The 13,290-nt window shown below is 49.8% G+C and overlaps 1 protein-coding gene across 9 annotated transcripts in view; it reads right to left on the reverse strand.

Moving 5' to 3' along the window:
- TK2 (thymidine kinase 2) overlaps positions 1-13,290 on the reverse strand; it is a 43,511-nt gene that overhangs the window by 9,250 nt on the left and 20,971 nt on the right. For 3 of the 9 annotated variants that reach the window (XM_023637124.2, XM_023637126.2, XM_070261910.1), the window contains exons 8-10: positions 12,814-12,893; positions 10,526-10,606; positions 7,559-9,377 (exon numbers count right to left, since the gene is read on the reverse strand). In XM_023637124.2, the coding sequence (XP_023492892.1) occupies positions 9,279-9,377; positions 10,526-10,606; positions 12,814-12,893 (260 nt within the window). In that variant the 3' untranslated portion in view covers positions 7,559-9,278. Of the gene's footprint in view, positions 1-7,558; positions 10,118-10,521; positions 10,607-12,813; positions 12,894-13,290 lie in introns of those variants that run through there. The other 6 variants (XM_070261905.1, XM_023637125.2, XM_070261906.1 and 3 more) reach the window with 5 other exon arrangements.

Below are 13,290 nucleotides of genomic sequence, written 5' to 3' on the forward strand. Positions count from 1 at the left end.
GGGGAGGTGCTTCGAGACTATGAGAATCCTGTTTCTCCTCAAATTTTTGTCCACTAATTTTAGTATTGTCCACTAATTTTAGTATTACTTAGTGATAGGTAGATAGTGTCTGCAATATTTTTACTGTGGTGTTTGTCTGACGGCAATTCTCTATTTCCCTCTCTCCTTTTACGTTTATTAATTAGAATTTTATTGTAAGGAAGCACTCCCCTTCTCCTCCATTTACTTATTTATTCGAATGTTTGTATTAATATGGATTCATGGATATCTTATTCTGTGGGCCACGATCTAATACTATCATGATTTATTTTGTTCCTCCAAGTGTTGCAGCTCTGGCCATCAGGAACTCCTTCAGGTCGGCTCCTGTGTCTTTTTGACATGCCCCCCACTTTGTGTTGAGCACTTCCTTACTTTCTAGTACCATAAGATGCTCCAGGCTCACCTTGTAATTTCCCTGCTGCATCCCTGGACTCAACCACTCCTCCTAGGAGCCCTGCATCCTTTTGTTGGAGAATGATGTTTAGAGACCAAGATGCAGGTGCCAGGTGTACTCACTGTTAGTTGATGTCACTGCTTCTGAGCCCACTCAGGGCACAGAGCCAGGAAACACATGTATGTGTACTAACCCTCGTGTATACACACATAGCTATACTTCTGCATCCATCTATAACTTCAAAACCACGAGTTCATACTGATATCTCTGATGCTAACCCAACCCCACAGGGTCTATTGTACCCTTCCCTTTTATTTATAACTTCTTTCTCTAACAGTGAGAAACCTGGCTCTCATAATCTACAGTCTACTTACTCGTTTATCAATTCTAGAATATTATTCAATTCTAGTACAGGGCAGTTGGAGAACTGTTAACTGTACCCCTGTAAGAAACACTTCTAAAACTATGTTGCAGCCTTTATGAGAGTAATTGTTGCCTTTGCTCTTCCTCTATCAGTCAAGGGACTGTTTTGCACGGTGACTTCGGTGAGTTATTTCCTTTCTCATCCCTTCCAGTATGGTTGTTATTCACTGAGATACTGCGGGGTTCATCTGTAAGTGCTGGCATTCTACTTTCTGTACCCCCTACATCCTGGTTGATCTTAATTGTTCATTCATTTGGGGGGGTAACGTGAAATATTACTCGGTTCTGAGAATCAGAGTTATACACAAAAAGATACACTCACAGAAATGTCACTCCCTTCTCACCCCTGCAACCCCAAGCCCTTTCCTCTTTTCTTTCCAGCCTTTTCCCAACAATGTATTTAGCGTCTGGGTTATCCTTCCTGTGCTTCCTTTGCATCTGCGTATTTTTTTTTTTTTTTTTGAGGAAGATTAGCCCTGAGCTAACATCTGCCATCAATCCTCCTGTTTTTGCTGAGGAAGACTGGCCCTGAGCTAACATCCGTGCCCATCTTCCTCTATTTTATATGTGGGACATCTGCCACAGCATGGCTTGCCAAGTGGTGCCATGTCCGCACCCGGGATCCGAACCAGCGAACCCCAGGCCACCGAAACAGAATGTGCAAACTTAACCACTGCACCACAGGGCTGGCCCCATGTGTATTTTCTTATGTCTCTCCTTTCTTATATAAAGGGTAGCATACTGTAGATACTCATTTGGACATTGCTTTTTTTCAGCTAACATGCAATATGATGTCCTGGAAATTGTATATCTGTTCAGAGCACTCTTCCTCAATCTTGTTTACAGCTGCATACTACTCCATCATGTGGATATACCATAGTTTATTTAACCACTTTCTTATGTATGGGTCTTTGTTTCCAATATTTTGCAAGTACAAATAATGCTGCAACAAATAATCCTGAGCATAGATATTTTCATATTCTAGAAAGTGTATATTAGCTCCTGGAAGTGGGATTGCTGGATTGCGATGTAGGTATAGATGCAGTTTGTTAGGTGTCATCAAATTTCTCTCCAGAAGGGTTGTACAAACTTGCACTGCCACCAGCAGTATATGAGAGTGCTTGTTTCCCCCCAGTCTTATCCAACAGAATGTGTTTTGTTTTGTTTTGTTGTCAGTCTGGTAGGTGAGAAATGGTATCTCAGTGTCCTTTTAATTTGCTTAGTCCATTAGGGCTGCTACTGTGTGGCTTATAAACAGAAATTTATTTCTCACGGTTCTGGAGGCTGGAACTCCAAGATCATGGTGCCAGCATGGCTGGGTTCCAGGGAAGGCCCTCTTGCAGGTTGCAGACTGCCGACTTCTTGCTGTGTCCTCATGTGGTGGAAGAGGTGAGGGAGCTCCATGGGGCCTCTTTAACAAGAGCATTAATCCCATTCACGAGGGCTCCACCCTTACGACCAATCACCTCCCAAAGGCCCACCTAATACCATCACCTTGGGCATTAGGTTTTCAACATATGAATTTGGGGGAAGAAACAAATATTCAGACCACAGCATTTGCATTCCTGCTAGTGAATCTGAGTATTTTTCATATGTTTTAGGGCCATTTTTATATCTTTTTTGTAAATTGTCTGCTCACATCTTTTTCTCATTTTTCTATTGGATTTTTGGTCCTTTGTTCTTCACTTTTTAAAAATTCTTCATGGTTATTCAGGGATATTAGCTCTTTGTGAATATATGTTGTGAATACTTTCTCCCAGTTTGTCAATTTTATAGTGTATTTTATCATATAAATTTTTAAATTTTTACTTAGTCACATTCACTAATCTGTTATTACTCCTGGATTTCGAATCATAGAAAGTTTCTCCTACATCAAGCTTTTAAAAAAGAATTCATCCATGTTTTCTTCTAGTACTTGTACAGTTTCACTTTTACTTCTGGATCCCTAACCATTCGGAGTTTATTCTGGGGTACGGTGTGAGACATTGATCTACTTCTACTTTTTTCCAAATGGCTATCCAGTCATCTAGCACCATTTATTAAAAGGTCTATCCTACCCCAATGATCTGAGATGCCACCTTTATCATACACTAAGTTCCCACAGGCACTTACGTCTATTTCTGGGCTCTCTACTTGATTCCACTGGTCTGTTGGTCTATGCATGCACCAGTGCCACACTGTTTTCATTACAGATGTTTTACAGTATGTTTTAATGTCTGGTAAGGCTGGTCCTCTACCGTACTTTTTCTTTTTCAGTGGTTTCCTGGTTATTTCTGCATGTTTGTTTTTCTATGTGAACTTTAGTAGAATGGGTCTATCTCCATAAAATAGACTGTGATGTTTCTATCGGGATTGTATTAAACTTGCAATTTAACTTAGGGTGAACAGACATCTTGATAATGTTGAATCATCCTATCCAAGAATGGGATGTCCTTACATTTGTTCAGGTCTTATTCAGTGTCTTTTAGGAGTGTTTTAACATTTTTCTTGTATGGTTTTGCACATTTCTTATTAAATTTATTCTAAAGTGTTTCATCTTGTTACCATTGTAAATGGGATTTTCGCTACCATTCTCACCTCTGTTTATTATTTGTGTATGTTAATTCTTCATTCTCCTACTTCACTGAAATGTTACTGTGTTACTTTTATCATTGAGTCTTTGGGATACATTATTGTATTAGAGTTACTTCTCTACCCCAGCAGAAGGGAGTGCCGAGGCTGCTGGTGTCCTCCTGCCTCAGTGTGGGTGTTCTCAGGGATATTTCAGGATGGGGGCAGCTATGGGAGCTGAACTGCATGCTCCACGAGGGGAGGGTCCCTGTCTGTTCTGTCCTAGCACCTAGTACAGAGCCTGGCACAGGGTTGACGCATGGCAAACGCTGTCAGAAGACAGGGAGAGAATAGAGGCCTGCTTACAAATTGCCTGGGACTCCAGGGTAAGCAAATGGCTGTCAAGGATGCTGAAATAATATTCCCCCCACAACCCTGATGAAGAAGCATATTATAAAAGGAAAATGTGGGATCTCCACTGCCCCAGCTTGGAGCAGCAGACCAACAGCTTCCCCCTCCAGGAAGGTGCGAGAGAGTCTGGTCACCTCTCTGGCCAATTACAGAGAGGTGGAAGGGGTTCAAAGGAGCAGGAAATAGCCAGGCTCTGCTCTAGAGCCTCTACATTCATCATTCATCTAACTCACCCCTTCCGAGTCTGTGCAGCCCCTCTCCCTGTGAGGGAGAAAACAGAACCCCAGTGTTCGGGGAGGAAGAAATAGGACCAGAGAAGTGAGGTGACTTGTCCAAGGTCTCGCAGCCAATAACCAGGGACATGGGGATCCCAGCCCATGTTCTGACCCCAAAGCCCAAGCCCCACCCACAAACCCAGTGGATCCCAAAACGTAAGGTTCTTTAAAACTTAGCAATTGATCACTGCTCACTTTTCTGGGCATTTCCTAAGATGAGCCTGGAGCTGCCAAGATCTATCCAACCCTGGCTACAGAGAAATCTGCTCTGCGCATTAGGGAAAGTGTGTGTGAGAGGTCACCTGGGCCCAGGGAGAGGGAGGTCTGCCAAGAAAAGAGACAACAGATTAGAAAACCATCAGTTCGTTGTGTAAGGAACTCCAGGGCCTCACTGGAACAAGAAGAGGAGTCAGTCCCCACAGCCTGAGAAGCAGCTGTGTCTCTCCTGGCCCTCCCTCTCATATCATAGATCTAGAGTCCCCGTGAGAATGGGAACATTTTTAAAAAGAAAAGGAAGTCCAACTGCTTGCCCCATGCTCTGTTATCCCAGAAAGGCCATGAGGTACATTTCAGAGGTGCAATCCCAAGTCAGCCTCCACCAGGCCTGGGACCAGTTCCTACTAAACGGGTCAGTCAAGAGGGTCCCCTGGTTACGTCTCTGATGGAAAGTGCCTGTTACTGTGGTTACCCGAGTACTAAGACCACTAACTGTATCACGGCCCAGTCTTCCCGGGTACCTCAGCTGAACTAACGTTTATGGGGCACTTGCTGCATACCAGGCCCTGACCCGGCCCCCTCCACATGCCAGGTCAGTTATCCTTGCAGACTTGAGAAGCGAGCAATGCTCCATTTGATAAGATAAGATAACCAATGCTCAGGAGAGGTTCAAGAATGTGCCAATGTTTCTTTGAACTCCTGGATGTCCAATTCTAGAAAGCGTGAATCTAGACAGGTGGTTCTCAAAGGGTAGTCCCTGGACCAGCAGCCTCATCATCACCTGGGAAGTTGCTAGAAAACAAATTCTCAGGCCCGCCCCAGACCTGCTGAATTAGAAACTCTGGGATCTGTGTTTTAATGCGTCCACCAGGGGATCCAGATGTTCTGCAGCTGGAGAACCATGAGCTCAAGAATCCCCTAGGGCACCAGAGCTGGGGGTCAGCAGCAGCTGCAGGCCCCTAAAACAGTGCTTCCCAATGTGAGTTCCAAGAAACACTAGCGCTTCTGGAGACTGTTACAGATATTCCCCAAAGGGGGATTCTACTGTCAATCGAGTTTGGGACGGCCCTGGCTTAAACACAGGTTTTACCACAGCACTTTAATTAGACTAACCTTGTGCATCTCAGAGAGTACCCAGGTGGTGGTTCCCAAATTCCCTGGGCTACTACACCCTCTTTTCTCAGAACACCTATTATCATCTCCCAGGACACCTGTGTTCCAGGGAGCCCAGTCTAAGAAAAGCTAAGAAGTGCAGAAACTCAAGACAGCAGTAAATGCTGAAACCTATTCTGGATTCTACAAGATTAGCTTTCTCCTAGCTTCTTTTTAATGACAGCTTTTGCTGAGTTTACCATCTTATATAAACTGGAGGAACACAGAGTCACTCCAGCCTTAGGGGAGCGGTGGGCTTGGGGCTATTAGGAAAAGAAAGCCGCGTGCCAGTGCCCCTGAGGGCTTCGGTGAGTAAGCCACTGTGGAGGCCCAGAGGCACGGGGCGAGATATTATTATTAGATTCTCAATAATGGAGGGCTGACATTGCCAAGAGCTCGTCAATTATCTTAATAACTAACTCTTCAGGGTGGAGAGGCCAAGTGGATAGACGTCACTCATTCCACAGATAGTGAGCATTTGAAGTGAGCGCCTCCATCTGGCCCCAGGGCTCTAGGAAGATGAGGTAGTCCAGAGTCAACACGACCCAGGTGTAGACAGGTTTTGGGAACATCTACCTGCTCTCACAGTTGTCAATACCTCAGTCCTTCCCCAGGTCTGACGGCGGGAGTTTGTGGGAGTCCCAGGAAGGGTCTCTGACTGATTCCCTGGGCAGGGGACACTCACTCCTCATCTCGGAGAAGGGCCCAAGTGGAAATGAAAGGGGGAAGGAAGAGAAAGGGAAAAGGAAAAGCAGACTGGTGACATCATTTCCCAGGGTCCACAGTTAGTGAGGGCCTCCGGAGAGCCAAGCCATGGGAGTGATCAGACCGGTGGTCTCTGCCCTCACAGGGCTCGGCCCAGGGCGAGTGAAGCCCACGGGAAGCAGGCTGAGCTGAGGACACAGCAGTACCAGGCGGCGAAGAGGATGTGACATGAGGGCAGAAGAGATGGAGAGGTGGGGCCCAGGGGGCACAGCAGCACTGAAGCCAGATTTTGTGGTCCAGCCTGTGGGCGTCAACTTCCCTCTTGCCTTTCCTCCACCTCCAAGGCCTCTAGCCAAGTCCTGTTAGAAGCTTCCAGCTTATCTTAGTTATGCCTTGCAAAGTTGTGACTTGAATTAAAGTGTGAATGAGGGAAAGTATGTCCTCATGCCAACATCAGCTAGAGGGGGAGCTCCAGTGCCATCTCGCACAGTGAGGCCCCTGGAGCAAGGAAGCCACGAACCAGGATGTCCAACTCGGAACAGAAAAGCAGAAAGAGCCCTGGATCCTGACGGCCTCAGGGCCGCCACACCAGCCCTGGACTGCACTTCTTTTATGTGAAAGAGATACCCTTCTATCTCATTTTTTTTTAATCACCAGGCACATGAAATATTTCTGAATGGTTCTAATCATGTATTATAAATGTAAAATTAAAAAGCTTAAATGTAAATTGGAATGATCTCACTAAAAATGATGACTGAAAGAAAATGTATAAGAAAAGATTTTTTTGAAAATTAGCAAAAGTTAAAGCAGCTGAGGCAGCTCTGGGGCGTACTCACTTTACGCCCTACGGAACCCCGCCTCAGGGTAAGAACGGGGCGATACCAGCAGATCTGGAATGTTATTGCCCTGGCTTGCCCTGCCTGGCAATCCAGGCATGCCAGCCCCCGCCCCTTGCTCCTCCCGGCCATTCCTGGGAGTCCCTGGGGAGTGCCTCCCTCTGCTCGAAGAACTAGGCCCCGTGCCCACTATGTGCCATCTCCCCTTCTCCTGCCCACTTGCAGCAGTGTTCTTAACTGCTCTGTGACCCCTGCTGCGACCAGCCCAGCCTGCTGTATGGGGAAAGCGACCCTCGTGCGAGCTGGACTCCAGCCATTTCATGTGACATCTTTGGGCTGGGAGATGTTTGCAACCAGGCCCGGCCACTGCAGATACACACAGCATCCTCTCCATGACACCAGCATGGAACGATGGTGAGCCCTTTTGGACCCACACCTCCCATGTTAGGAAACATGGTGTTTAAAAAATAAAAACACATTATCCTACTGGCAAAAGGCTGCTGCAAGGAGCTAAAACCACTGGCTGAGGAAGCACTCCAAAATTAAGCACTTCAAAATTTAGGTGAAGGATTTATTGGCTACAACAGAACAAGACGTTTTTTTAAAAAAATCACATTACCCCTGAAACAGATGTTCAAAATGAGCTGTGGGGAAAATCCTGGACTTTCACTTACAAATTCCCAAAGACAGCCCCGGCCTGTCACCATACCCGGTTGCAGAAGGTCTCGCCTCCCCCAGGTTTCTGGTCCATCACTGACAGTGAGCTGAGAGACACAGCCCCCACGCTGGGCTGCTGCCCCTCATCCTGCCGACATGTCCCAAGAATTGGTCCAGACAGGCAGGGCCGGGAGCCAGAGTGCTTGCCCTCTTAGCACTCGCTCTGGGACTGGACCACCAGGGGCACCTGTCACTATTGAGCAGCAGACTGTTGCAAGCACAGGTGCTAGAGTCACGCGGAGGCGGGGACCAGGCCTTCCAACCTTCAGCTACAGCAACCGCTGCTCGGGAGGGGCTGAGGCCTGTCCCCCCAGACTTCACAGTCGACCCTCTCCGGTGTGCGCAGCCAGTCTTCTTGAAGCTCTCCCCGCCTGCCTCCAAAACATCAGAAGCCTTTGCTGGCAAGCCCCGACTTTCCTGTCCAGACTGTCCCCAGAGAGAACGTGCTTCCTTTCTCTTGCTTCCTACTTGAGTCAAGAGACAGCTGTGCCTTCAATGCATTGTTGCAGCTGAGCAAAGCTACGATATTTTCCACGTCAATAAAGATGGTTTCATGTTCTATGGCCCAAGGTGTCCCCTTAGATGGAAAACATTTCAAAAAGAATGAAGGCTACTTGTGTCTCTCAGTAATTCCAAAGGTGAAGCTCCTCGCACAAAGCCACAAGTGAGGGAGCCCCAGAACCAGGCCCGGTGGCCCATGCCCCAGCTGGCACTGGGCAGGCCAGCCAGGTGCCCGCAGTCATTTCCCTGACGTGGAAGTGGCAGCAGCTCAAGCAGGACCTTTGTCACCGAGGAGACCGAGCACCACTCAGGAGCCAGAGCGTGATTCTCCCAAGGACGTGGAAGTCTAGATGATGGGGTGGTACAAGCTGCAGCAGCCTTATGCTGGGACACTACTAAACGCTGGCCTCGAGCCAAACACAGCACAATTTTGTAAACATCTAGAAATGCCAACTGTCCTCAAGAACTGCTCAAATAATGAGAAAATGATGCTAGTGGCTCCAAGCACCCCTGGCTCTCCCCACGCAGACGCAAGGGTCTCCAGCAGCGGAAGGCAGGGCTCTCAGGCTGAGGCAGCCTGGGGCAAGAGAACGCTCTGGGGTCACCAAAAGTCTGAATGGTGCTGACTACACTGTTACTGGCTGTGTGACCCTGAGGAGTCCCTCAGCCCCTCTGAGCTTCAACTTCCTCCCCTGGGATGTAAGACCACTAACCTCGCCCTCCTGGGTGGTCTGAAAGGTTAGAGACCATGAGCCCAGCATAATGTCAGACGGCTCTTCCCTTCATTAGAGGGACCCAGCAGTGGGAAACCACGAGGAGAGGCCCCAGGGAGAATACAAGGCTGTGAACACCAAAGGGCACAGCAAACCCATTGGTGCCATTTGTCATTTACCCACAAGTGCCAGAAACTCAGGATAAAGACACTGGCAAAGGAGAAAGGACCATTAGGAAAACAAATCTGGCCATATATAAAGCCCTCCCGAGAGTGGATTTTTCTAAATTGCTCCTAATAGCTAACTGGGCAACAGCGGGCATTTTTCTGGCAGGATCTTTCCTGTCCTACGGACCATGCTTCCAATTCTCTGGAGTTAATATTCGGTCCCGGTTGTGTTCAAAGAGTTCTAACATTTTCTGCATGTTGTGGTCAGCCTCGATCACCTGGAAATTAAACATACGGGTCACAGGGCTGCACCTGACCTCAACATCACCCTCTCTTCACAGACGAAGAGAGAGATGGAGGCAGGCAGATGAGGCAGGGAGAGGCAGAGAAGCCCAAGGTCACAGGCAGACGAAAAGGGAGGTCAGGGCCAAACAGTTCTAGGTCAATCTACATGCTCCACTCTATTCTCACTTAAGAATCCATTACAGTGGTCCCTGCAGTGAGCTCACAAATGACGTTTTTTCTCATCATTTTATATCGTCCACTTTTCTGTAATGAGGGGAAAAAAAGACTTTACTTCTTTAAAAACCCACTACAGTAATATCTCACTTTCCAGCAACCTCACTGCCTGGAAGAGCCAAGGTGTTTGAGCAGCCCAAACAGATGTCCCCAAGGCCACGCACAACAGTTTGTGCCTGGCCCTCCTGCAGATCCTGCACCGTATGCACGTTTCACTGTGTGCAGACGGGTCTTAGGGACCCATCTGCCTGCCTAAAGAAATTTGGCAGCAACAAATCGGAAAAGGAGGCGACCAGGAAGTGGGGAAGCATGAGTGGAGCAGACACATCAACACAGTGAGAAATGGTGAGCGTCAGCAAAAGGGAGGGTCACCAGAAAGCACACACAGGAACTCAAAGGCATTAGTAGTCTGGGGCAAACAGTCCTACACACCTCAGCACCTCCTAAGGGCATCACTGTGTGACAGCCCAGAACAGCACCGCCTGCTCCTTCAGATGCCCTGGGTCACCAAGAAAAGGTGCGTGAGGCTCTGTGCCTGCCATCCACTGAAGAAGGGACGGTCATGTCAGAAAGGCCACCATCCCAAATGGTTAAAGCCAAAACTCAGGTCTAGAGGCTTCAGTCATCTGGAACACTCCTTTACTGATGATGCTGGATAAGTGAGATGCTACTGTGGTCACTGTTGTAATGACACTGGGACAGCCTGCCTTCTCTCAGACCTGTCCGACTCACTCTGGGACTCAGTCCAGAATGGGGACCGTGAGAGACAAAGAGACCCTTCCCCCTCCCAGCTTCCTTTTTCTAAATTCTCCAAAGGACTCGGCCCTTCCCCAGACTGAGAGTGGATGACATTCCCCAGGTCACTCTTCCTTCTAGAAAAGTCTCCTGCCCTGTCAGGGGGACTTACCAGAACAGGGGCCGTGACGGGGAAAAGGCCTCCTTTGATGAGCCACTCTTCGTAGAGGTGGTGAATTGCATCCAGGTACTCCTGCCGGGAAACACACACACATGCACGTCGGGAGTGCGAAGGGGAGCAATCCTCTCCCAGCAAGGGGCTCAGGCAGGTGGGACAAATGTCAGTCCATGGGGCAGCAGCTTGCACAAAGGAGCCTGGGACAGCCGACCTGGCTCAGGCGGCCGGTGACAAACACGGCTGCGCACCCCACTGGCCAGCCCATGCACTGCAACGGTCAGAAGCATCACTCCGGCCACGCGTCTCATCCCTTGGGTGCACTCTGCTCCGCTGCTGCTTCAGACGCACCCTCCTGCCCGGCTCCTCTCATTTACTGCCACTTCCCCAGCAGCAGGGCCACTAGTTCCTTCACGGGGGGTGGAGTGTCCATGGCCATTCCCTGGCCAGGTGTCCCAGCCCTGGGCCGCCTCTGAACCCTCCCCTCTGTCCTTCCCAACAAGAGGACTGTGACCCCCATGGCCTAGAAGCCCCACTCGCGCTGCTTCCAGCCCACCAGACAACTTGCAACCTAGGAATCCTCAAGACCATAAAGACCACCGACTTCAGAAAGCTCAACAAGGTGGAACCCAGGAGAAAAGAGGCCCAGACACACCCCCCAGCCACTCGTGCCTCTGTGCCAGACAGGAGTGGATGGCATGCTCTCCCATGCACAGACCAAGGTGCTCTTGGCCACCCAGGGACACCCCCTCCAGGGGTCCTGTACTCGCCAGCCCAGCAGCTGTAAGCATAAACCGCACTGCCGCCTTCTCATCCACCATCGAGTTCTCCCTCAGCCACAACAGAGAGATGTGTCCTGTAGGCCTTGTCAGAACCGCTAAGACAGTGGCTTAGATAATGGCTTGGAGGGACTCCAGCCTGGCATTTCTTCAGAACATCTGGGTCTCCCACAGAGCTGCCGGGCCCCATCACAGCACGGTCTGGCCCCGCTCCACTGTGCCCTTCCTTCAACCACTCCTGTCTCCAGGATTTCAAAGGCGCTGCCAAGAGCAAGGCCCAGGCCTTCACAGCGGGAATCTCCCATGCTGGTGCCCAGGCAAACCAGGCTGGGCAGGCCTTCAGGAGCTGGACAGGCCTTCCAGGGCCCCCAATCCAGCCCATCTGGAGCTCAGTACCCCATGACATCCCAGTAAATGCTTGCCCGGCCTCTGCCTATGTCCTTCCAGGGGCAGCTTCTCACATGGGACATTCAGGTCAATATTAACTGAGAAACTCCTAGGTGCCAGGCCCTGGGACACATGCCAGGGACACTGAAGGAATGAGATCTCATCTTAAAAAGCTCAGTTTAGCGAGGGATGGGGAATGAATGGATAAACAAACAGTTTTAGTATGTTTGTCCTAAGGGCTGTGATCATAGTAAGCCCAGGGGCTAGGGAAGCAAAATGGAGGGAGGTCAGGGAAGGCTGCCTGGAGGAGGTGACATCTGAGCTGAACTCAGAAGGCAAAAGAACCCACTACGCAAAGGCACATTTGGGTAACTCCATGGTGCGTGAGTGTGTATATGTGTGTGTGTAGCCACAACTAATTCTTTTTGGCCCGAGTGTGAAAGCAAGCAGAAGGAGATAAAGCCAGTCATGCAGGATCTGGTACAGCATGCTACAACAGGGGGACTTTATCCTAGGCAGCAGTGAGGCACTGAAGGGTTTTTGGCTAGGAAATTGCCTGAGTGTTTTTCTGTATTAGAAACATCAGCCAAGCAGCAGAGTGCAGGCCAGACTTTGGAGGGGGCTGTGGGGAGTGAGACCAGGGCGAGGAGAGCAGTCCAGGCCGATTACAACAGTCTCGACGAGTGGACGTGGCCCTGAGCCAGAACCCAGTAGGGGGAAGCACTGGGCAAACGCTCGTGGGGGCCACCTCTGAGCCAGGCACTGTGCTAAGCACTGGGGATGCAGCAGGGAGCACAAGGGGACATTCTAGCAAGATCCAGAGAAGGGCAGAGAGGGGAGCAGCCTTCAGGAGGTGAACCGGACAAGCCCTGGTGACCCCTGGACTGGATGGGGAGGAGGGGAGGGTGCAGAGCACGAGGTCAGGAACACGGGAAGCGAAGCAGAGCTGGACATCGCCAGGGGTCTCCAGCCACAGAGGAAGTCAGAGCTTGCCCTCCGATATGCTCACTTCCTGTTTCTCTCTCTGTGACTGCACAAGGATCTCAAGGAGGGTGGGGCCGGGCTGGGGCAGAGGTGGTCTCCCACTTCATCTCTAACCGAGTTAAAGGGCGCTCTTACCAGCGGAATGACCTTCTCCTCTTCCCTGCATCGCATCTTTAACCTCTGGTAACAAGTCTCAGGAGTGGTCCGAAGGTAAACTGAGATTGAAAACAATTCGTAGCTCTAAGCACTCTGTTCCTGGCTTGGAAGCGAAAGCCACAGAGAGGGGAAGGAAGGTGTGGGCAAGGCGTGGGGAGAGACATCTGCCAGCAGCTCTGAGCAGGAGCCACAGACCAGGGTCAGCTCGCAGCTTGACCACTGACCAGCTACGTGGCCTGACAGGCACCTTGACCCTCATATCCTGACTTTGATTCCCTTTCCATGTCACCAGCCCCATGGGGTCGCTGTGAGTCTGAATGAGCCTCCACACACAGACAGAGCTTAGCACAGGGCCTGCACACAGCGGGTCTCAAGAAGTGTCCAGGTTCTGGCCCTCCTCTCTCCCTTACAAACTAGAAAACCCACCAAATCAAAATGGACCCAGGAGAGAGCAGC

This window comes from Equus caballus, chromosome 3 (assembly GCF_041296265.1).
Source record: "Equus caballus isolate H_3958 breed thoroughbred chromosome 3, TB-T2T, whole genome shotgun sequence".
Classification (NCBI taxonomy): Eukaryota; Metazoa; Chordata; class Mammalia; order Perissodactyla; family Equidae; genus Equus; species Equus caballus.